The 24,513-nt window shown below is 41.8% G+C and overlaps 1 protein-coding gene across 1 annotated transcript in view; it reads left to right on the top strand.

Annotated features, from left to right (window-relative positions):
• ARHGEF10 (Rho guanine nucleotide exchange factor 10) overlaps positions 1–24,513 on the top strand; it is a 110,732-nt gene that overhangs the window by 68,174 nt on the left and 18,045 nt on the right. Inside the window, exons 19-26 of the mRNA XM_087718985.1 lie at positions 396–511; positions 5,828–5,955; positions 7,923–8,023; positions 8,309–8,430; positions 8,795–8,881; positions 10,081–10,307; positions 11,180–11,337; positions 17,268–17,410. Of these exons, the coding sequence (XP_087575111.1) occupies positions 396–511; positions 5,828–5,955; positions 7,923–8,023; positions 8,309–8,430; positions 8,795–8,881; positions 10,081–10,307; positions 11,180–11,337; positions 17,268–17,410 (1,082 nt within the window). The remainder of the gene's footprint in view (positions 1–395; positions 512–5,827; positions 5,956–7,922; positions 8,024–8,308; positions 8,431–8,794; positions 8,882–10,080; positions 10,308–11,179; positions 11,338–17,267; positions 17,411–24,513) is intronic.

Here is a 24,513-nt window from a genome sequence, read left to right as displayed (position 1 = left end):
ATAAACCAAAACTGAAACTGAAACTGAAACTTATCTCAGTCTGACTTTTTTGTGTGTGTTTTGCATCTCAAAAACCTGGCGTTTTAACAGGGGTGTATAGACTTTTTATATCCACTTTACGTACTATTTCTGCAACTTTCAGGCCTGGGGCTGTTGACCTCACGAACGAGGTCCGGCCCCACTTAGATTGAGCGTATGGTGCGTTGCTTTTAAATTTGTTTTCCCCTCTTCCTATTTTTAACTTTTTATCTTTTAGTCTTGTTTCTGTAAGCCGCCTGGAGTCCTACAAGATTGGGCGGCATATAAATTTATTAAATTACAATTAACTTTCGTTGCAATAACAAATGACTGTCTTACTTTATTCAGACCTTTAATGGCATATTTTTGTCTTTCAGATAAGCTTTATATGGGTCCAGGGCAACTGTACAATGATCTGCAGAACCTCTTACATGACTTGAATGTCGTTGGCCAAATCAGTCAACTAATATGCAGCCTGAAGGGAAACTATCAGGTAACAAGTAATGGAGGTAGAATTAAGTTTTCAGGTTAAGCAAACACCTGTATTCTTTTATGCGATGCTAATGCGATTATTGTTAAATGGTAAACTGTGGAGTTGTAAGTAGATTAGCGATGCCATGCTGAGTTTGTTGTACTTAACCTATTTGCATATGTGCAATCCAAGCATAGGATATTCAATAAGGTATTTTTACTCAGTGATGTTAATAAAAATGCCATACGCTCGTATCATGAGTTAATAGCAGTGTTTCTTTAGCATAGAGCAGTGTTTCTCAACCTTGGCAACTTGAAGATGTCCGGACTTCAACTCCCAGAATTCCCCAGCCAGCATTCCTTGAAAGGATCAAACCTTCATGATATTGAATTTGAATTTGAATTGAATTTTATTAGAATTTGTAGGCCGCCCTTTTCCCTGAGGGGACTCAGGGCGGCTCACACAAAAACTGGGAAAGGGGAATACAGACATTAGGACAAAACATGTAATAAAATAGCAAGCAACAAACACTCATCATTCGGGCGGGGTAACTATCCTATCCCCAGGCCTGACGGGCGAGCCAGTTCTTCAAGGCTATGCGGAAGGCCTGGACGGTGGAGAGGGTACGAATCTCCACGGGGAGCTCGTTCCAAAGGGTCGGGGCTACTGCTGAGAAGGCCCTCCTCCTTGTAGTTGCCAGCCGACACTGGCTGGCCGATGGAATACGGAGGAGGCCTAATCTATGAGATCTTATCGGTCGTAGTGAAGTAATTGGCAGAAGGCGGTCTCTCAAGTATCCAGATCCACTGCCATGTAGGGCTTTATGGGTGATTAATAGCACCTTGAAGCGCATCCGGAGATCAACAGGTAGCCAGCGCAGCTCGCGGAGGATAGGTGTTATGCGGGTGAATCGGGGTGCACCCGCAATCACTCGCGCGGCTGCATTCTGCACTAGCTGAAGTCGCCGGATGCTCCTCAAGGGCAGCCCCATGTAGAGCACATTGCAGTATTCCAGCCTAGAGGTCACAAGGGCCCGAGTGACTGTTGTGAGAGCCTCCCGATTCAGGTAGGGTCGCAACTGGCGCACCAGGCGAACCTGGGCGAATGCCCCCCTGGTCACAGCCGTTAAGTGGTGGTCAAATGACAGCTGTGGATCCAGGAGGACTCCCAAGTTGCGAACCCTCTCTGAGGGGTATAAAATTTGACCCCCCAGCCTGAGTGGTGGAATAATAACCAAATCTTTGGGAGGGAAACACAACAGCCACTCGGTCTTTTCTGGGTTGAGCACAAGCTTGTTCACCCTCATCCAGTCCATAACGGCCTCAAGACCCCGGCTCATCACGTCAACCGCTTCATTGATTTGGCACGGGGCGGACAGATACAATTGAGTATCGTCCGCATATTGATGGTATCTAATCCCGTGCCTGCGGATGATCTCTCCCAGCGGTTTCATGTAGATGTTGAATAGTAGGGGGGACAAGACCGAACCCTGAGGCACCCCATAATTTAGGGGCCTAGGGGACGATCTCTGCCCCCCCACTAACACCGACTGCGACCTGTCCGAGAGGTAGGAGGAGAACCACCGTAACACGGTGCCTCCCACTCCCATCTCCCGCAGTCGTCGCAGAAGGATACCATGGTCGATGGTATCGAAAGCCGCTGAGAGGTCAAGGAGGACCAGGATGGAGGAACGTCCTTCATCTCTGGCTCTCCAGAGATCATCCATCAATGCGACCAAAGCGGTTTCTGTGCTGTAACCGGGCCTGAAGCCTGACTGGAAGGGGTCTAGGTAGTTTGCTTCCTCCAAGGACCGTTGGAGCTGGAAGGCCACCACCTTCTCAACAACCTTCCCCAGGAAGGGAAGGTTGGAGACTGGACGATAGCTATTAAGAACAGCTGGATCCAAGGATGGTTTCTTCAGGAGGGGTCTCACCACCGCCGCTTTCAGTGCGGCGGGGAAGTTCCCCTCCCGAAGGGAGGCGGTCACAACCGCCTGGATCCAGCCTCGTGTCACCTCACTGCAGTTAGTAACCAGCCATGAGGGACACGGATCCAGAACGCAGGTGGAAGTACTTACAGCTCTCATGGCCTTGTCCACATCCCCGGGGGTAACGTCTTGAAACTCAACCCAGAGCTGTTCTACTTGGTCCCCCTGCGCCTCGGCTGGAACTGCGGGGGTGGAGTCCAAGTCCGACCGAAACCGAGCAATTTTGTCCGCTAAGAATTGGGCATATTCTTCAGCTCTGCCCTGCAAGGGTTCCCCCGCCTCCCTTTTGTTCAATAGGGAGCGGGTTATCCTAAACAGGGCGGCTGGGCGAGACTCAGCGGATGCTACCAGGGTGGCTATGTGCGATCTTTTTGCTGCCCTAAGTGCCCTGGTGTATTCCCTGGTGCAGGTGGTTACCATTGCCCGGTTCGATTCGGACTTATCGGACCTCCAACGGTGCTCTAGGCATCTCCTCCGGCGCTTCATCTCCCGGAGTTCCTCGGTGAACCAAGGGGGTCTCCGGGATCCGCCGCCTCGGAGGAGCCGCAGTGGCGCAATCCGGTCGAGGGCCTCCGACGCTGCCGAGTGCCACGCAGCAGCCAGAGTCTCCACCGGATTGTGGGCGAAAGAGTCAGGAATAACCCCAAGCTCTGTCTGGAACCTTACTGGCTCCATAAGACGCCTGGGGCGGAACCACCTGGTCGGTTCCTCCTCCCTACAGTGGGGGTTTGGCCTCCGGAAGTCGAGCCTCAGTAGGCAATGGTCTGACCACGACAGGGGTATGATGTCACTCCCCCTCAGACCAAGATCACAAATCCACTGCTCCGAGAGAAATACGAGGTCAAGCATGTGTCCCGCTGAATGGGTTGGGCCCCGAATTACTTGGGTCAAGCCCATGGCTGTCATGGAAGCCATGAACTCCTGCGCCCCATCAGAGTTTTCACCGAGCGACGGCAAATTAAAGTCCCCCAGGACCATCAACCTAGGGAACTCAATTGCCAGCTCGGCTACCGACTCGAGGAGCGAGGGGAGGGCTGCTGCAACGCTGTTGGGAGGCAGGTACGTTAGCAGCAGACCCACTTGACCCTTGAGGTCCAACTTTAACAGCAAAGACTCACACCCGACAATCTCCGGAGCAGGGACCCTACGAGGAACTAACGACTCTCGGATAACAGCGGCCACACCCCCACCCCTTCCCTGGGCTCTCGGCTGATGCAGCACCTGAAATCCTTCTGGGCACAGCTCTACAAGGGGGACTCCTCCCTCTGGGCCCAGCCAGGTTTCAGTAATACATGCCAGGTCTGCCCTCTCGTCTAAAATTAAGTCCCGGACGAGAGGAGCTTTATGTACAACAGACCTGGCATTTAGCGACAACAGCCTGAGACCAGGGTCCTGACTACTTGCGCCATCTGGTCTTGGAGTGGGACTCCTAGGGCCGGAAGGAGGGATCTCTGTAATGTAGCGAACCCTCCTTCCCCGGTAATGGCCTGCCCTAAAGTCCCCGCCGTATCTGCCCCTCCCTGTTACGACCGCAATACCCCGACCCTCTCCCGTGTCTCTGGTCCCCTCAACCACCCCCGTGGCCCCCGCAACTCCCGGCAGGTCCTCCGAATCACGCATACTCATACACTCCCCCAAACAGTCCCCACGTAAGAAGTTAAAAACACAAAATTACAACAATATGATCATAAAAAAGTGGGACATTCATCCATCTCAAGCGTACCTCAAGCATAACCCATACAAAGACGGAAGAAAAAGGTGAAAGAAAAGAAAGAAATTATAAATTGCGCAAAAAAATTGATTGGTTTAAAGTGCGAATAGTTCTGGGAAGGTCCAAAAAAAAGTCCAAGATGGTTAAGGCAAGGAGAGGGCCTTCTATGTACTGTAAGTACCCCCGCTCGGCCAGTAGTGGCGCTATCTGTGGCCGCAGGTCCAAGGCGGCATCAGGCAACAATGGCCGTGGCAGATGAAAGTGTAGATAAAAGAGCAGATGAAGATATACTCCAAAAGGTCCAAAAGCCGCATTCCAAGAGGAGTCTAGTCCCACCCAGCAAAAGGCCCTGCAATGGCAATGGCAACGGCCCAGTGGGGGGGAGAATGCACCAACAGGGGAGGCCAAGCCGAGGGGAGAGGAAGGGGGATGCAGTAGCAGCAGATGAAGACAGCCTCCCATTCTCTCCCAGTGCTGTTCCAGGCTAACCGCCTTCTCCCTGGGGCAATGAATAGTCCAATGCAAGTCCACAGCAACCAAACACACAGACGAGAAAGAAAGTAGCATAAAGGGGGGGGGAGAGAGTAGCATAAAGGGGGGGGGAGAGATGATAAACTATCTTGCGATAGAATCCAGCTTAGCTGCACCCCCAATGTGTAGCCATCCCATGCCTTCCCCTTGGACCAAACCTGAAGAAGCACTACCATTACGACTTCATTTTAGTTGTATCAACCAACCACTGAATGCTTTATTTTAATTATGGTCTTTATTTTAATTATGGTCTAATAGAAACAAACTACCATTCAACCACGGCTTTCAAAACTGGGTTATTAAAGCAATTGATGTTGGCTATAGCTCAAATAACGAAGCCATAATTTTTGAACTTCTTACAAGATGAAGAAAATACAATTTCCAGGAAATGTAGACTCATCCTCGTGCTAAATCATAGCTTATCATAATAGTCAAAGGCAGTGTTTCTCAACCTTGGCAACTTGAAGATGTCTGGACTTCAACTCCCAGAATTCCCCAGCCAGCATTCGACATCTTCAAGTTGCCAAGGTTGAGAAACACTGCACTATATCATTAAGCTTTGTTTTCCTATTCCATAAAGAAAAATTACTTTGTGGTAGGCTGTGATAAAGGCACTTTTGGTTATTGATTAATTAGGAATGATTATATGCCATTAAGTCATTGCTGACCTTCAGTGGCCCCACAGATTTTATCTATGACAATCCGCATTCGCTGGCTGGGGAATTCTGGGAGTTGAAGTCCAGACATCTTCAAGTTGCCAAGGTTGAGAAACACTGGCATAGAGCATTATGCCACCAGGTCTGTTTAAGCATTCTTTAATCCTACTGACATGGTTTCCCCCCCACCCCCCTCTGGTTTTAATCCATGCTGTACAATATGCCTGTGTTCCTTTCAAGTAAAAATTACATAGAATGGCGATAGATTTTGGTTGCAGGCCTTTTCATATTGCATCTGCAAAAGAAATTTTAGCTTAAATTCTGACGGTGTATCTTAAAATGGTTTGCAGTCCAGCTTCACGGGTTTTTGATACCACGGGAAAAAAATAAACTTAATGTAACGTCATGTGAACGTTCAACATTTGTTCTTGTTGTCGTCGTTGTTCCACCAGAATTTAAATCAGTCGGTGGCCCATGATTGGACCTCGGGTTTACAGAGACTCATTTTGAAAAAAGAAGATGAAATTAGAGCCGCAGATCGCTGTCGGATTCAACTTCAGCTTCCAGGAAAACAGGACAAGTTAGTAGCAACCTTTGAACTACAGAGGGGACACATTTTCTGGAAAGCCCTTGAGGGGAAGTTGTCACGAAAGCCAACACAGTAAAATGTAGCTTCTGGGTAGGAGGAAGGAGGATCATGTTTAGTGTTGCAAAATAAGGATGATGGCCGTGTGCTCGGAAGCAGATCTTGATAGGATCTGTCTTTATGTGGGAGACGTTTTTTCTGGCAGCAATTTTCCAGCTCTCCGTCGCTGCGTAACGAGCTCCAGGCAAACGGTACCTCATAATTTATACCATGTTCAAGATGTGAGTGGACTGTATGCACCTCATAACCACAGAGGTAGGAAGCGTTTTAGGTGTCCAGGGGAAACGGAAATATAAATCCCATGTTGCTAGCTTAACAGCTGCAGTGATCCACTTAACAAATATGGCAAGAAAGGTTTTTAAATGGGGCAAAACTTTCTTAACGAATGTCTCAGCAACAAAGGTTCTGAATTCAATTATGGTCCTAAATCGGTTCCACCACAAAAGCGCGGAGGACAAAATCGCGCTCGACGAAAGCGCGCATTTGACGTCATCACAGCGCGATGAAAACATCGCGCTGTGATCGAAAAATGTAAAAAAAAAAGCGAAAACCTTATCCTAACCCCCCCAAACCTAACCTTAAACCTAACCCTAAACCTAACCCTTAACCTAACCCTAAATCTAACCCTAAACCTAACCGTTAACGTAACGCTAAACCTAACGCTAACCCTTAACCTAACGGTAAACGTAACCCTAACGCTCTAAACCTAACCCTAACCCTAACCCTTACCTTTATGTGAATCGGCTTGCTTTAATTTTAATTTTATTTCAATTTTTAATTTTTTTCATCGCGCTGTGATGACGTCACATGCGCGCTTTCGTCGAGCGTGATTTTGTCCCCCGCGCTTTTGACGGGTCACGCCTAAATCGAGGACTACCTGTAGTTTGAGCCAACAATCCTCCTTCTCTAGATAATTTGATACAGTTTTTAAAAAGCAGAGCTTCATAAGGAATCAAAACTTCCTTTCCTTGTATGAGAATGAACAGTTGTGCCGGCCTCAGCCTGACTGCTTATTATCTTCTTGTTCTCTAATATATTTCAGAAGTTATAAGAAATCCTAATCTAGTGAATTTCTGTAACCCTGTTTCAGTAGGATAATACTTTACCAATTTCTCAGCTTTGATCTTGCTTTAAACCAGCAACCCACGAGTAAAAGAGATAGTATCATAACTCTGACACAACTTGTATTTCTCAGTGCAAGGAAACCACAATTGCCTGAAAGGCTATTCGAGGTTATCAATATAGGACATTGATCATTTATGCTAGGAATGGAGTCTAATAATAATGGGATACAGTGACTATGAATGTCAGCCTCGGTTCCACCACAAATGCGCACACAACAAAAGCGCGCCTGACTAAACCGCGGTGTCTAAAGCGCAGTGACAAAACCGCGCGATGAATGAGCGACTAATTAGCCCGAAAGCGCGCCGACAGAAGTGCGCTGTAATGTAACCCTCAACCTAACCCTAAACCTAAACCTAACCCTAAATCTTACCTTAAATGAAATCGCGCTTCTGTCGGTGCGCTGTTGTCGGCGTGCTGTTGTTGGCGCGCTTTTGAAATCGCGGTTTTAGCGCCGCGGTGTTGTCGGCGCGCTTATGACGTTCGCGCTTTTGATGGGTCACGCCCAGCCTCTTGTCCCAAACAGGAACCGTTCCCAACTCTGAGAGAAATGATAGGTCTTTTCTGAGAACAGGCGTTGAATAAAACCTATTTGCAAATTATGAAAGTGTTCCTCTCAGTGTTGAAATAAAAACTAATGCTGTTCAATAGAAAGTGTAATAATTAATTTGGTGCTAATGAATCTTTGTTTTCTGCCTGCCAAAAGAGTATATGGCATACTTTTATTTTATTGTGCGACAGGAATAGGTGCTATGACTTATTTTCTTTAATTTTAATAGATCGGGACGGCCCACTTTCTTTACGGCTGTGTTCAATACATTTACACCTGCCATCAAGCAGTCGTGGATCAGAAGTTTACAAATGGCTAAACTTGCTTTAGGTAAGGTTTTCTTTTGCTGCGCTTAAAAGTTACATAAATTAAACTGAAGGAGGGTTAATCTCACCGGCTCAAGGTTGACTCAGCCTTCCAACCTTCCGAGGTGGGTAAAATGAGGACCCAGATTGTTGGGGGCAATATGCTGACTCTGTAAACCGCTTAGAGAGGGCTGAAAGGCCTATGAAGCGGTATATAAGTCTAACTGCTATTGCTATTGCTATGACATAATAACATAGCAATGACTTATTGGAAACAAAGACATTTCTTTTTCCCCTTTTGCCATTACAGCTGATGAAAATCTTCTGGGTTGGTTCTGTATAGATGATGATGGGAACCAGATTAGAAAAGAGAAGCATCCACTCCTTGTGAAACACATGCCTGTAATGATGGCCAAACAACAGGAATTTAAGGTAAAGATCATTGATTTTGTTTGCTAACTAGCTAATGAACAGATTGAAACATGCATGTTACTCTAAGTTACTTTACCTAAAGTTAAATTTTATTTCCTCTTTATCAGTTATTTGGACTGGAAGCATTTTTCACTAACTTAATGTCAAAATCCAAAAATTGACCTAGAACATAAAACTGTTAGACAGAAAAAGTGGTTAATTATATACATTTGTGCAAGATAGAAATCGATCTTCTTTTGCTCATTGGCTTCAGTTTTACTAGCAGTGGGTCAGAAAAGCGTTATTTATTTATTCATTTCTTTATTTATTGCCATAGCAAAATATATGACATTTTTACTAACAATTTCTCATTTGGTGTGTTAAGGTTGAATGTGCTGCTTATAATCCTGAACCTTGTTTATGTGAGGAAAGTGACCCTGATTCTCTTTCTACGGAGTATGGTTTTCTGTGGGTAAGAAATTTTTTCAAAGCTCACATAATAGCATTTATAGAGAATGGAATAATAGTCTAGAAATGAATTCACTTTTGCAAATTCTGTTTCACAATCATAGATATAGATACTACAGGATATAGATATATACTATAGGTATGTGACACGGTGGCCTAGATGTGAATATGCTCACCTCCCTCTTAGAAGATTGAGAGTTCAATCCTAGGCAGTGAGACAGGTGTTTATTTACCAGGGCAAGAGAGAAAATATCTACTGTGAACTCCACATAGGCACCAGGAAGGGCATCCAGCTAGTAAATGCTCAGGTCTATTCAGTTGCCCTGACTCCACCCTGATAAAAAGGGATTATTGAATAGAGTAAAGAACAGGTGATGCTTAATGCATGAAAGCAACAGGACAGTTCTCATTGTAAGCCTTTCTTAAGACTTCTTTTCTTAGAAATTGTACAGTACAGAAATTTTACTGTACTTGGAAAGTAGAGTCATGGGTGGATCCTTTGACATTATGCAACAGTGTATGTTGTGGCCTGAAGTTGATTTCTGTGCCCAATATTCAGCTATATGGATTTTTGCAAATCATCACTTGGTCTCAATTTCCTCTTAACAGTTTAAAATGTTGAGACTTTTGGTCCTGAGAATGACTGGGGAGGACAAATCAGAAATAGTTGTGGGCATGTGACTTTTGTACATTCTTTTGTACAGGTAGACTGAGATGTTTTTAACCTTAGCAGAAATATGAAATATATTTAACAGAAATCATGCAAGTTAATAATTTCCTAAAACCATTGTCATTGCGTGCAAAAAGTCGCTTGTATTGAATCTCATTGGCAATATGATCCAATATAGAATTATGTCTATATTGTAGGATTAAGAAATAAAAGCTGAAAATGTCACTATTTCTTGTACATTAAATATTTACCTATCTACGTATTTGTAGTACATAATGCTGTTAAACAAATAAAGAATATTTTTTTAGAGAACAAAACTCTGTGATTAGCAAGTGAAATATTTTTCCCATATTTTCAGTCAGTAAGATAGGCACATAATATTATTATTTTCTTTTAATATCCAGTTTCCAGAAACTCCTTAATTTAACTATTTAAAACTTAATGATTTTTGGTAACTAATTTAATCATGAATGTTATTAGTTAAAGAATGTTATTGCTTATGAAATAAGCTAAAACCTTTCTCTATAATACAGATTGGCAGTTGTACTAATCAAATGGGCCAAATTGCCATTGTATCATTTCAAAACTCCAGTCCAAAGCTCATTGAATGCTTCAATGTGGAGTCAAGAATTCTCTGTATGGTCTATATTCCTGAAGATGAGAAATCCAAAGAATCAAATAATATGTTTCCTGAATCTGGAGACATGGCTACAAAACCCCTCAATGTGCCTACTATTTGTCTAGGCATGGAAGAAGGAAGGTATTTTTTCATGTTTGTGTCTAATTTCTGTAGATTATTTAGCTCTATATGAGAGGGAGGGAGGGAGGGAGGGAGAGAGAGAGAGAGAGAGAGAGAGAGAGATGCACTAAATCAATTACTTGTAGCAAACAGCTAAACCTAATCCATGTTATTTTGAAAGATCTAATTTATTTAAAGCTTTGCACATCCCTATAGAAAAATGCTATGTTGCATTAAAACAAATGAGGATGATTTCCCATTCCTTGCAAGCAGTGGGATGCGTTCAGAGATAAAATAAATAGTAATTTTTGGTAATTTGCCACAAGTAAATTAAGGCAGACATATTGAGTATTTTACAGTAATAAGGCCTTAAACAATGAAATGTTTTAGATGTTGATGGTAAATCTTTCAGTCTTTCAATCTTGTTCTTTCACCAATTCCATGCACTGTGGTTCCAGTTGTTCTATAGGCCAACAAAAAAAGAAGAAGTAATAATCAAAAGGCTCAGATTTGTAGCTCCAGATGTTGAAAAGATATCTAGAGCTACAAAAGATAAGATATTGATATTTCTGGATAAAGAACATAAAAGCATTGAGAGGAAAAGGAATTTTTGAATGTAATCCCAAAAGTGCATTTTCAAGAGGCAAATGGACTCTGGGTTTTCTTTGAAGACATTTCTCAACCTTGGTGACTTGAAGTCCTGTGGACTTCAACTCCCAGAATCCCCCAGCCAGCATAGCTGGCTGGGGGATTCTGGGAGTTGTAGTCCACAGGACTTCAAGTCACCAAGGTTGAGAAACACTGGTCTATAGACTTTTGAATGTAATGAATTGGTTTTCCGTTTCCCCTTTTATATCATGATTTTTAAAGTATTTCCCGTTCTTCTTAAATAGCATCTCTCTTTACAAAAGTAGCCAAGGCTCCAAGAAAATCCGTCTCCAACACTTCTTCGCTCCCGAAAAGTCTACTGTGATGAGCTTAGCATACAAGGCTCACCATTTATTTGCTGGCCTCGTCAATGGAAACATTGCGATCTACACCAAATTGGAAGGTACGGGAATGTTAAGGGTTTCTGAGTTGCAATATTTATAGACACAGATTCCATTACTGTGATTTTTTCCCCCCCTAAACTCACATTTTCACTTTGGATTGCTGTCGGCACCAGCGGTCATCAGAAATTGCATATATATATATCAGAAAAAAACTGCTTAGTCTGTAATTTCGTAAGCAACACGTCTCTCAATTTTTCCCATGCAGATTGAGAATAGGAACTCTTACATTAGAAACAGGTTCTTGGGTCACAAACCTACGTATATTGACAATCCCGATGGCAGTTTTCACAGGAGTTTTAACAGTTCGCATAGTGAGATTTGAGATTTATTAGATTTATATGCCGCCCTTCTCCCAAGGACTCAGGGCGCCGTACAACAATTAAAAGAAACACATACCGTATATACTCAAGTATAAGCCGAGTTTTTCAGCCCACTTTTTGGGCTGAAAAAAGCCGCCTCGGCTTATACTCGAGTCAGTGAAAAATGTGCCCGAAATGGAGGAGAAAAAGGGGCAGGGCCATGCCGCTGGGTGACGCTCGTGAATGGCCCGGCGCCCCTGTGAGTTTCCCCTCCCTCTGTGTCAGTTTGCCACGCAGCGCGCACCGCACCATCCCCCCTCCTCACGTTCTAATGTAATGCAGGGCTGTCTTACGATTCCCCTTCCTCCCCCTCCTGCCGCTCTGCAACGATGTCCCACCTCCTCCTTGTTATGGCAAGCAGCCACATAACGATGTCCCAGAGCTAGTTTACTGGTTTTCTTTGAAATAAATATTCAAAAACATTATTGGTATCTATTTTTATTTTTGAAATTTACCGGTAGCTGCTGCATTTCCCACCCTAGGCTTATACTCGAGTCAATAACTTTTCCAGTTTTTTGTGGTAAAATTAGGTGCCTCGGCTTATATTCGGGCCGACCTATACTCGAGTATATACGGTAATACAAAAGTTTAAAAAAAAAATTAGTCTTTTCCAACTGAAGAGAATTGAGGTGGGCCATTTCTTGTAAGTCTTTTGCTCATCTGGACTGAAAATTAAGAGAACTGCAGCCCTTTCACAGCTGGAGAGCAATAGGATGGGGAGGCCTATGTAGATACTGCATGTTTACTTCATAAATAATTAATTCCTAATCATTCTAAGAGGTGGCGTGAATATAAAGATGTAACATAAAGTGGCTTTAAGATTATTTCTTGCGCTTGCATGCGCACACTTATCTTTAAAGTATCTATTGCAGTTTTAATTGAAAAATAATGTACGTTTAAATGTTTAGGCCAGTGGTTTGTCCTATTCCATGTATTGATTTCCTCAAAATGGTATAGTACAGGGGTATCAAAGTCGAGGCCTGTGGGCCGGATCCAGCCCAGAGGATGCTTAGATCTGGCCCGAGGGGCTGCCCTGGAAGCAGCAAAGGACTGCCAACAAAAATGGAGCTCAGGAGGGCCGTGTGTGACCGCCCCGAGTTCCACTTTGGCTGGCAGAATGCTTGGGCCACCATAGGCGCCCTCGGCACGAGTGATGTCAAGCTGGCCATGCCCCCCCCCCTGCCCACAGCCCCCCCCCCGCCCTCTGAGGTCAAACACAACCCTGATGCGGCCCTCAATGAAATCGAATTTGACACTCCTGGCCTAGCATGTACTTGTTAAAAATGAGCCTCCTTATTAAAAGTATTAACAGTTAACAAAGAGGAGTAACTCTTTTGTTAACTTTTAATACATTTGAATCAAAATAATGATCAATGGAGTTCCTCGGTGCCCTCCGAGCGTGGATGATTGCTTTCAGGCATTTCATTACCCAATTAGCTAATGTCACGGCTGCTTCACTTATTAACCAAGAAAGAAACCACTCAACTCCCATTTTGCAGAATTAAGAGTACTTTTACTGATTATAAGTAAATAGAAGCTAAGCAAAGCTGGATCTGAGCAAAAGCGCGCGAAAGCATTAGATACCAATACATACCCCATTCCCCTCCCCTTGGTAACCCCAGTCCATAGTCCAATCATATATCACCACAGCTGTCAGGTGGGAGACATCTTCAAAAATCATCATCAGGTTGGTATGCCGGATAGTTGGCCTTGGCGGGAAACTCCCCTCCTTGCCCCATGCGCAAACGAATGGTGAGAACAACTTCCAATTAACCGTCCTCCTGTACAGATTATTTCCCTCACCCAAATACCATGCCCTCCCTTCCCGTTTCAATGGCAGCCGAAAAGCAAGCCGCAAAACAGAGGCTGAGAGCTTCATCAATGTGAATCCAGTTTGGGTAATTAAATGTCTGCAAAGCCAAACAACCACGTCAAAGAGCACCAAGAACTCCACAATTCAATCATGAGCTACATATATTTTCTTCTATTGCAGTAATGATCTTAAGTTTAGTGTGAGGTTTAAAATTATAAAATACAGTATCTTGGTTGTTTATGGAGAAATGGTTAGAGGAGAAATTTGGACTCCCTCGGCCTTACATCTACCAAACACATTCAGCTCTTGTTTCTTTATGCTGCAAGATTACAAATATTAAAAACCCCGTCTGGTAGGTTTGTTATCTTAGGACATAGATTTTCCCAAATACTTGCTTCAATTCAATTAATTTTATTGCGAATGTTGAACCTCTCAATATTCTTAATAGTAGGATGGTAGATTTTTGCAAATAGTGCAGTCAGTTATCAGCAACATACATTTAAAGCGTCTTTTTTATATCACAAATAACTGGGTAAATAAGAAGAGAGATCAAAGCACATCCATTACATAGCAATGGACTCTCTTTAAGGCAGCTCTATGTTCAACGGAGTTTGCATCTGCTTCGGGTTGCTGTGATTATAGCTTTTTTTTATGCCTAAACAAAGCACATACAGTGGTCTCCATGTTCCCTTCTTCCCAGATAAGCCTCCCACTTTGTAACATTTTAAAATACATTTTATTGAAAGTTTTACAAGAACATTACAAACACATTTTATTTATTTAAAACATTTGTACAGCCACCTGCCTGCTAACCAATTTTGGGTTGCTCCCAGTCAAAAGTTAAAACACCACAATAAAGAGAGGAAGGAAGGAAGTAAGGAAGGAAGGAAGGAAGGAAGGAAGGAAGGAAGGAAGGGGAAAAAGACTAACATGAAATAAAAAGAAGCTTCCAATTCTCTTTGCAGCAAATGCAAGTAGAATTACAAAATTATTTCTTACTCTAGATTGCAAAGGAAATTTCACTCTTTCTCCCAGTTTTGTAACTATAATCTTTGTCAGCTCAAGCTGCTTTTCCAATCATGCTGAAGAGGCAGCTTAATGAAATGCTGACCTATTTTGTCAGATGTATAATAAAGGCTGGGGCAGGATTTGACCCAATAATAATTGGTACAAGTTGACATTGGAGAATCCAAGTTGCATACTTAATTCTTCAGGTCAAAATATTTTTCATCCAAGTTTGCCAACAATTTCTGGCATTGCCAGCTTTGTTTTAAGTATCAGCAGAAGAAACAAAATGAAATGCATTTCTCTCAGCTTCTAATACTGGTTAACACTCACATTCAGAGAGTAACATGTGTTGTATTCCAGCTGTTCACATGGTGCAAGAGAAAATAATCTGGCCAGTCTAATGTGTTGCCCAGGAAGCCCTTTTATTGGCTTGAGAGGCAGTAATTCCATGTTCTGGTGATATGTCCAATATCAGTTATTTATTTGACATAATTTATAAATAACATTATTGATTTGACATCATTTATAAGTCACCTTTCCAATGGCATTCAGGACAATGTCCAAAATTCAGGTATTTTGTACCAATTAAAAGAAAGATGGAAGGAAGAGAGCGTTTGTCATCATGCAACCAGAAAACTGGTTTAAAGACCAGTAGAATTTCAATTTGACAACATGGCATTGGTCATTCGGAGTACAAAGTTGAGGTAGGGTAATTTGATCTCCCTTGGAAGAATTGAGGATTCTGTCAAAAAGTCTCTGTCACTTTTAGAGTTCATCAGTCTCATTTGTCCAGGTAGAAATAATTACTTTAGAAGTTATTTTGTACGTTTGGGGCAGGTTTATGTATCTCAATTTCTTCAGAGCTCTATAGATTAGTATTGTCGTCTTGAACTGGGTAGTGTTCACTATTTAAAATTCCGTAATATGAGCCAGTTAAAGGGCCTAATACTTCAGAGAGATATAATGGTGAAAGGAGCAAATACAACTGAATTTTAACTGGATTTTAAGTGTCTGGTTTTTGTTTATTCTTTTAAGGTTTTATATTGTATTTTAATTATATGACCTTGAGCTGCCTAGAGTCACCTGGGTGAAATGGGCAGCATGGGTGCTTAATAATAAATAAAATAAATACAGCTCTGTTGTTCTTGGTGATTCTTACCCAACTACCTGTGTCAATTGAAGAATTAAAACACTGAACAGAGGAATTGCTGTTCATGGTATTGGACCTGGGTACTTGAGAGACCGCCTGCTGCCAATCACCTCCACTAGACCGATTAGATCCCACAGATTAGGCCTCCTCCGAATTCCATCCACCGGCCAGTGCCGACTGGCGACTACCCGGAGGAGAGCCTTCTCTGTGGCTGCTCCGACCCTCTGGAACGAACTCCCCGTGGAGATTCGCACCCTCACCACCCTCCAGGCCTTCCGCAAAGCCCTTAAAACCTGGCTGTTCCGACAGGCCTGGGGCTAAAGAGCTGTTGCCCCCGTCTCGAATTGGTATGACTGTTGTGTGTTTTTAAATTATGTATTGTTATGTTTCGTCTTTTATTTTCTGTCTGTACCCCCCTTCCCTGATTTGAATTGTGAGCCGCCCTGAGTCCCCTTCGGGGGAAAAGGGCGGCATATAAATATAATCAAATCAAATCAAATCAAATTGCTACAATGGTAGTCTCATGAAAACTTTTTGTTTTGCTCTTAGTATATAGGGATCCCTTCAATTGTTGATGATAGCTATAATTCTGAATAATCATTGAAGTAAACATTAATTTCGAAAGTGTTAAAACTGAGTTCCTTTTAACTATTGCTGTGTATTTTTAGTTTTGCCTCTGCTGAGATAAAAACAAGCCAGTATGTAATCATTTATCTCATTGTTTATGCACCATTGCGCTACTCAATTAACAATCTCTGTTCACAGAGCCAATTTAGAAGCTCTGTTGAAATGTCAGTGGTGCTACACAATAAAGAAAATAAGGAAGCTATTGAGCAGTAAGACGAATGCTCGCTCAATCAAACAGAAGAGAACTCTTCTCCATTGCCGGAGGGCAAAGAGAAGGATATTATATTTAATTAAATGGAATTCATGACAAATCCTGAGTTACTGTCCAGAATTAGCTTTTATATTACTCTGAACTCCTGTTTTCTCTTTGTGTTGTGAGGGTTGTATAAAGAGAACTGTCAAATGTTGGGAGGAAGATTGGCAATTAGTGGAATATTTCCAATTACAAAACGAAGCGTTTGGGTTTAGATGCTAATGCGTGATAACAACTTAGATTTTGTTTTTAACAATCCAATTTCACTTCCTCTTCTAATATTTGAAAAATAGCTTTGAATAGCTTTCCCCCTAACAAGCAAAGGGGGCTTTAAGGGTTTAAAGATTCATTCATTCATTCATTCAATTTCTGTAGCCGCCCATCTCAGTCAATGACTCTGGGCAGCTTACAGTTCAAAACTATATCACAATAAAAACAGTAAAACATTTTAAAACAAGAAAAGCAACGTTAAAAACATCCAAAATAAACATACAGTATGGTACTTTTAAATACCTACCCTCTGGCTATAGACTTTGGTTTAAAAAAAAACGGTTTTGGAAGAGAACAAAAGATAGAAAAAAATCAATTTGAGGCAAGAATATTTTATCATTAATAAAATATATATCATATAAAATGTGTACCAAGGCGATTATTATATAAATAAAATGATTTTTTTTAAAAAACAACAACAACAAATCTTTCATTTCTTTTTGCAAAAGATGGGAGCTGGAACTCAGAACCACAGAAAACGGTGAAATTGGGGGTTCTTCCCGTCAGAGGTCTTCTTGTGATGGAAGAAACCATCTGGGCTGCTTCTGGTGGACAGATATTTATAATTAATACAGAAAGTCATGCTGTAGAGGTAAGCATGATTCCCTTTCCAAACATAAGCACTTCAATTTGTAGCTTTTGATGTAATTTTCTATGCAAGATGTGTGTTCTTGAATCAAAAATTGAAATTGAAATTTAATAAATTTGTATGCCGCCCAATCCCGTAGGACTCTGGGCGGCTTACAGAGACAAGATAAAAAGTTAAAAATCAGGAATAACAAGATACAGTTATTAAAAATAACACACCATCCATTCTGTCTAGATGCGGCTGGACATTATTCAGCAGCCTCAGGCCTGCCGGAACAGTCAGGTTTTAGTGGCTGTTCGGAAGGCCGAGAGAGTGGAAAGGGTCCGGATCTCTACGGGTAGATCGTTCCACAGGGCCCGAGCAGCTACAGAGAAGGCCCTCCACCGAGGGCCCGCCAGCCGGCATTGTCCGGCCGACGGCACCCGGAGGAGGCCCAACCTGTGATATCGTATTGGTCCTAAGCCACGTAGGGCTTTAAAAGTAATGACTAGCACCTTGAAGCGCAATCGGAGACCAATAGGGAGCCAGTGCAGTGAATGCTGGCTGGGGATTCTGGGAGTTGAAGTCCGGACATCTTCAAGTTGCCAAGGTTGAGAAACACTGCTCTAATCTCTGGGCTGGGAAGTGAAAAAAAATATCCATCTACCAACTCACATGATGGTTCATAGCCTTCAGTGACTGCAGTGACTTCATTTGTATGTAAACAAATAAAATATATAAGATAGGAGTGCACGTGTAGGACCACTTCGGCCTTCTTGGGTGAGAATGCGGTAAGGCACAAGCTAACACAGACTGACGAATGTGTCCTCAGCTGATATTTCTCCTGTGAGCTGCCCATTGTTCCCTATTACATGATCAATTTGAATCCCCAGGGATCCTTACCTTAGATAAAAGCCCCCATTGCAGGAAATGTTAATTGTCCAGAAAACTAGTTCTCTTTTCTCTGAAAAAACCTCTGAGGAAAACCTGGGAAATCAGTGAGGAAAACAATATTCATCCCAAGATGTGCTTTCTCTCTCCCCCCTCTCCCAACACACACAGGGAGGGAGAGGGAGAAAGAGAGAGAATTAACAATTTTGATATCTTAGTTCTGTGATGCTTGGTAGCCAGCAAGCAGGAGAACCATGAATTTGACATAGATGAATGGGGTCCATGTCGCTAGGCTTTTGATTTGATCAAGTTTCATTATTTATGCAGTCTTAAAAGTGGAGCAAAGGAAGAATCAGCTTCTTAAATCCTGTTCAAAGTGTCATTTTTCTCAATTCTGTGATGAAGCCAGCAGGGATCCCATTTATTCATAGACTACCCTCAAGCATCAGACTCCAGTGATTTGTAATCAATAAGAACAAATAGTCCCATAAAACCCTTCCATTTATAGTAAACTTCATAAAAGGTAAAACACACTGAATATAAAATGAAAAAAAAAAATTAGGGAAAAGGCAGCCCAACAAATATATAGCCTTTATTGTCATTGTACATCGTGTATACAATGAAATTGGCTATATTGGAAATACCTACTTATGTCCCAAAGGACCAGCAAAATGAAGCTGACCGCCATTTTTTTAAAAAAAGAAAGAAAATATGGGGTCCATCCTGACCTCTGAAATCAAACTGTTCCATACTGGTGGGGCAGCCACCAATATGCAGGACCCCGGTGGCGCAGTGGTTAGGGTGCAGTACTGCAGGCCACTTCAGCTGACTGTGATCTGCAGTTCAGTGGTTCTAATCTCACCGGCTCAAGGTTGACTCAGCCTTCCATCCTTCCGAGGTGGGTGAAATGAGGACCCAGACTGTGGGGGCGATATGCTGACTCTGTAAACCGCTTAGAGAGGGCTGAAAGCCCTACGAAGCGGTATATAAGTCTAACTGCTATTGCTAATATGTCCTGCCTCTAGATCCCTGCTGACACCATCCTCCCCCCCCCCAATTATTGTCCACTCCCACCACCTTTCTAACATCATTGCAGTCATGTTGCTCCTTAAATTTGGGGATGCTTTGCTAACAAGCACAAAACGGAAGTCTTTAGGCACAGCTGGGCCTTTTGTCACATATTCAGTGTTTTCAAGGCATAAGAACGAATTATTTGGCACATCGCATTGCATTGCTGTTGATTCCTACCCACTGTTCCTTCCTTGCTGTTTGTGTTTTTGATGTTTGGACTCTTCCTGGAATCCCAGATTCAAGCTGAGGTCAGCTCCGCTTGAAAATATTTTTGTTCTGAGCTTCATGCCAACTACAGTGATACTCCTTGTTTTAGTGGTTGCTGGGTACGTGTTCAGCTAGAAATAATGTTACATTTTAGGAAAAAATGGAAATATATCACAGGTTTCGTAAACACCATCCTTGGCTGGAAGGGAAAAATTTTTGAAGCCTTTGCCGAAATAGAGCTAGCATAGACATGTGCCAGATTCTAGTTCCACTGGAGCTGAAGCAGCATTCATGAGAAGGCCAAGGGAATATACATGTTTGCAAGAGAGGAAAGGGTCAAAGCTGTGTCCTGTGTTACCCTATCACTATTTATTTCGCAAAAGAAATTCCCAGGGCAAATCCAAGAGGCCTGGTAATGCATTAGAATTAGCTTTGCAATGCTTATCCCTAAAGGGGTCTATCTATGCAAGCAAAGCAAGACATAAGAGTCGGTGAATGTCCTGGGCTAGAAACTAGGAGTCGGTGAATTCTAGTTTTCCTTTAGGCACGAAAGGGCGACTTTGGGCTTGCCTCTTTCTGTCAACCTATCCCACCCCACAGGATTGTTGTGGGGAAAATAGGCAAGAGTGTTAGGTGTTGTGACTCAGCAGCAGTCTTCTGTGAGTCTTTTCGGGATGCAAGATTAATTATGCAGCTGGGGCTCGTTAGGGGCATATTCTGGGGATAAAAGGATGGATGGTGCCACGCCCTAGTTGCAGGAGTCAACGTTCCTTGGTTCGTTCAACATTGATTGATCATCAGTCGTGGTTTATGTAAGATACACTTGGAGAAGTGCTTTGTTTTCTGTAACCCTGATTCAAGGATACGCTTGGAGAAGTGCATTGCGTTGTAAGAGTTTTTGTTTAGTATTCTGTTATCTGGTCAGAGACTGTATTTATATTATTTTTGGGCTCGCAGCCAGTTTGAGCCGAGAACCGATAAAGAGAGTTCCTTTTAAGTTGTTTGCCTGTCATCTGTTTAACGAGCGGAGAAGGGGGGACAGAACAGTTAGGTATATTTGCTACCTTGATTTGGCAATAGATATATGGATTAAAAAATCTATTATTATACATAATGTGAAATCACAATTGCCATTGTTTTTCATTTGCATTGAGTTCTTCTCAAAAACCCAGGCTGGCAAATGGCAATTTTGTCAATGCACAAATTTCCTAAATGCTATTTAAAGTTTAAACTGCCAGTTTATTATTATTGTTGTTATTCATTATCTTTACAAGTCATTATAATATTTCTTCCCAGAGTACATTGTTCAAAATGAGCGTTTATAACAGTCCCGGATTCAAGGCACCTGTTTCGCTCTCCCTGCTTTCCTGCCTATCATTCATGCTGTAGCCTTTTCCATGGTGGGCTTGCTAGCTCTCCCTCTTAGCAATAATTATACATTCCCCCTTCAATAATTACATGTAATTATAACAATGAAAGATTATAATTTCTAATTTAAAGTTTCCAAAAACAAAGCTTGAAATATGCCAGATGAATGAAAACATCCCCATTTTTCCTTAATAGCATATATAAACACGGTCATTTCTCAACCACAGTAAAATCCCTTCACGTTCTGTGAACAATGAGGCCCATTATACAGAATGTGCTATGCTTGAGAAAGCATTCTGCAATCCTTGGCAAGAGCTCTTCAGGCTGAGAATCACAAAGGATTTTGTGCTGCGTATAAATAGGGGGGAAGCGAAAGATGCAAACTATGCGCTGTCTTGTTGAATTAAAAAAAAAAAGTGGTTTTTGCTCTTCCAGGCGCCACTGGGATGAAAGAGTTGGCTGTGGCCATGAAAATGTGTGCTGGCCCTCTTAAGGTTGCCATAGTGCTTGAGGAAAAGAGAAATACCAGGCTCTTTGGCCTGAAGGAGGGGGAAGACTTTAGCATGGAATTATAGACCAAGCTAGCTTAATGCTAGGGCTGCTTCGTTTCGCAGAGATAAATGCCTTGGGAGCATAGCAACAACTATCATGGTTTATCGTGGTCTGTGTGTGCAGGAGGAGAAGGAAGCCCTCACCCAACCACCAGCAATCAAAATGGTTATGCATGAGAAACAGGCCAGTTCTAGATGTTCTGTGTCTGATAAAAGAATGAGAACGGTTGCATGGTAACAAAAGTGATAAATTGGAGGATGAATGAAAGGGTTTCACAGTCATATACTAATTTGTGAGAAAGAGATTCATTTATTATTGCGCAGAATGCTTCTCATTAAAAAAGAAAATGCTCTAGGCTTAGTGTGGTGATGTAATTTCTGCCAGTTTCAATCCATCTTGCAGGACGTAAGTGTAAGTCACAATATGAGAGAATTGTGTTATTAAGAGCTGTGTTAGATTATAGTAGATCCCCCCATGCTCTGAATTAGGAGAATGTGTGGATGGATGGATGTGCTGTTGCCGGAGGTCATTCATTCCAATGTGTATGCATGTATTCCGGAAGGACTAAGAGCCAGGCTAAAGAATCTTTCAGCTGAAGAGTGAGGCACATCAAATGTTGATTTTACTATTTGGGTAAATAATTTAACCGTCTTTCCGCAGAGCATGAAAAGTGACATTAGGGATTGCAGCAACAGGGGAAAATTGGAGTAACTGATCCATAATCTTTTCAACAAGCTCTTCCATTTGCAGACATTAGATGGGAAATTATCCTCTTTGAAATCCCAAAAAATTTAAAGTGTTTGGCTGATAATCTCATTTATGGAAGAAGTAATTCTAACACTGTATTAGCCTCCATAAAAATACAATTGCATTTGTGTGGAATGACATACTACTGTAAAATCAATGCTACCATAAACTTTGTAGAGCTGATGATAAAGATAACTTCAGAGCCTCTGGTTAAGAAGAATATTATACTGTTGGTTGTTCCCTGGAGACAGAAAAAAATAGTCCAGCTTTTGAATTGGATTATTAGAAAGAAACCTAATTGTGGCAAGATCATGGAGAAATATGAACATTTTTTTTTCCATTTGTACTTCTGCTATGCTGATTTGCAAAAAGCACACCCTTGCGCACGTAAGGAGACTCTGATGTTAGAATGGTATTGCTGTGCTGTATTTTTATTTCTGTTTTTCTTGTAAATGTTTTTCCTAATAGATAAATTGTTTGTGTATTGCATGAATTTGTACGCAAGTTCTGATGACTTTACTGTATCTCTGTTTATTAGATCAGTGTTTTTCAACCTTGGCAACTTGAAGATGTCTGGACTTCAACTCCCAGAATTCCCCAGCCAGCATTCGCTGGCTGGGGAATTCTGGGAGTTGAAGTCCAGACATCTTCAAGTTGCCAAGGTTGAAAAACACTGTATTAGATAATCTTGGCTCTATTTGATTTCTGTCTGCACAATTACTATAGTTGGGGAAAAATTTATGCCTTGTACAGATAATCAGGCATACATATTTACGGGGGCCTTTTTACTAACTGATTAGGGGATATTTGCATGAACACATCTGCCCTCTTTCAAGTTGAAGTTTTTCAATGCACAAGTGAATTCATGCAGCATAATATGTAAAATCATCTTAATATGGGGATGTTTTGCTTTATGACACAGAGTTTAAGGTATTTGTCTTAAAATTTAAAGTTATAAGCTCCTTCATGTTTAAGCAGGCATGTGAATCGCAAAGCATTTTAAACTAAACATTATTGTCATTGGTGTTATTTACGCAGGTAGGAAATCTTGTTTTTCTTTCCACATTTTTTTAAATTGTAAAGCGGCTCCTGTTTCCTGCCATGTTTGGCTTGCAAACACTTTCTTTTTACTACGGCTGACACTTCAAGTTGGCTTTCCTTGTGAGAATTTCAGCACTTCCACATATATTATTTCTTGCGAAAATAATGTCACAATTGCAGTACGGAGGCAGGGAACAAGGGAGGGCACAAGTTGTGCAACTAATACCCGACAGGCCATGCCAGCAGCAACAGAAACTGACAAAAAGGGTTGATTTTGGAAGGCCATGAGCAAAGGAAAAGGAAAGTGAGGAAAAATGAAGCTGATCTCTAAGTAAACATTAGGACCTAAGGGTCAATTTCCTTACTACATACTTATATTTAGTCCTCAGGTTACGACTACAATTGACCCCAAAATGTATGTTGCTAATTGAAACGTTTGTTAAGGGAATTTTATTCCTCGGCTTTATTTAATCCTTTTCTAGCTTGCTTATTTATTTATTTATTTATTTATTTATTTATTTATTTATTTATTTATTTATTTATTTATTTATTTATTTATTTATTTATCTATTTATTTATCTATTTATTTATCTATTTATTTATCTATTTATTTATTTATTTATTTGACTTATTTATTTATTTGACTTATTTATTTATTTGACTTATTTATTTATTTGACTTATTTATTTATTTGACTTATTTATTTATTTGACTTATTTATTTATTTATTTATTTGACTTATATACCGCTTCATAGGGCTTTCAGCCCTCTCTAAGCGGTTTACAATTTTTTTTTTAGCAAATTAAGTCAGCATATCGCCCCCACAGTCTGGGTCCTCATTTCACCCACCTCGGAAGGATGGAAGGCTGAGTCAACCCTGAGCCGGTGAGATTTGAACCGCCGAACTGCAGAACTGCAGTCAGCTGAAGTGGCCTGCAGTCCTGCACCCTAACCACTGCGCCACCTCGGCTCTTAGAATAAACATTATCTTTTGAGGGCCCCAAGAAAAGCTTTGAAATGTCTTAATATTAATGTTCTCTAACCTGTCATATTGCAGTCATGAGAAGACCAGTGATGTTGCACATGGCCACATGTTCTGTCTCACAGCAGCCACACATCTGGACATAACTCAATTGTCAGGATGTATCCTTAGCAGCCACCTTTTTCCCCTACGCACCTTGTTTTTACTTACCTCAAATAGTCTTAACCCAGGGACTCCAATAAAGAAGCAGGTTAATTAATTGTCTTTT

Source organism: Thamnophis sirtalis, unplaced genomic scaffold (genome assembly GCF_051295495.1).
Source record: "Thamnophis sirtalis isolate CommonGarterSnake01/CBP01778 unplaced genomic scaffold, rThaSir2_p1.2 scaffold_6, whole genome shotgun sequence".
Taxonomy (NCBI): domain Eukaryota; kingdom Metazoa; phylum Chordata; class Lepidosauria; order Squamata; family Natricidae; genus Thamnophis; species Thamnophis sirtalis.
The sequence above is the reverse complement of the archived record's forward strand: the minus strand, read 5'-3'. Positions and strand labels throughout refer to the sequence as shown.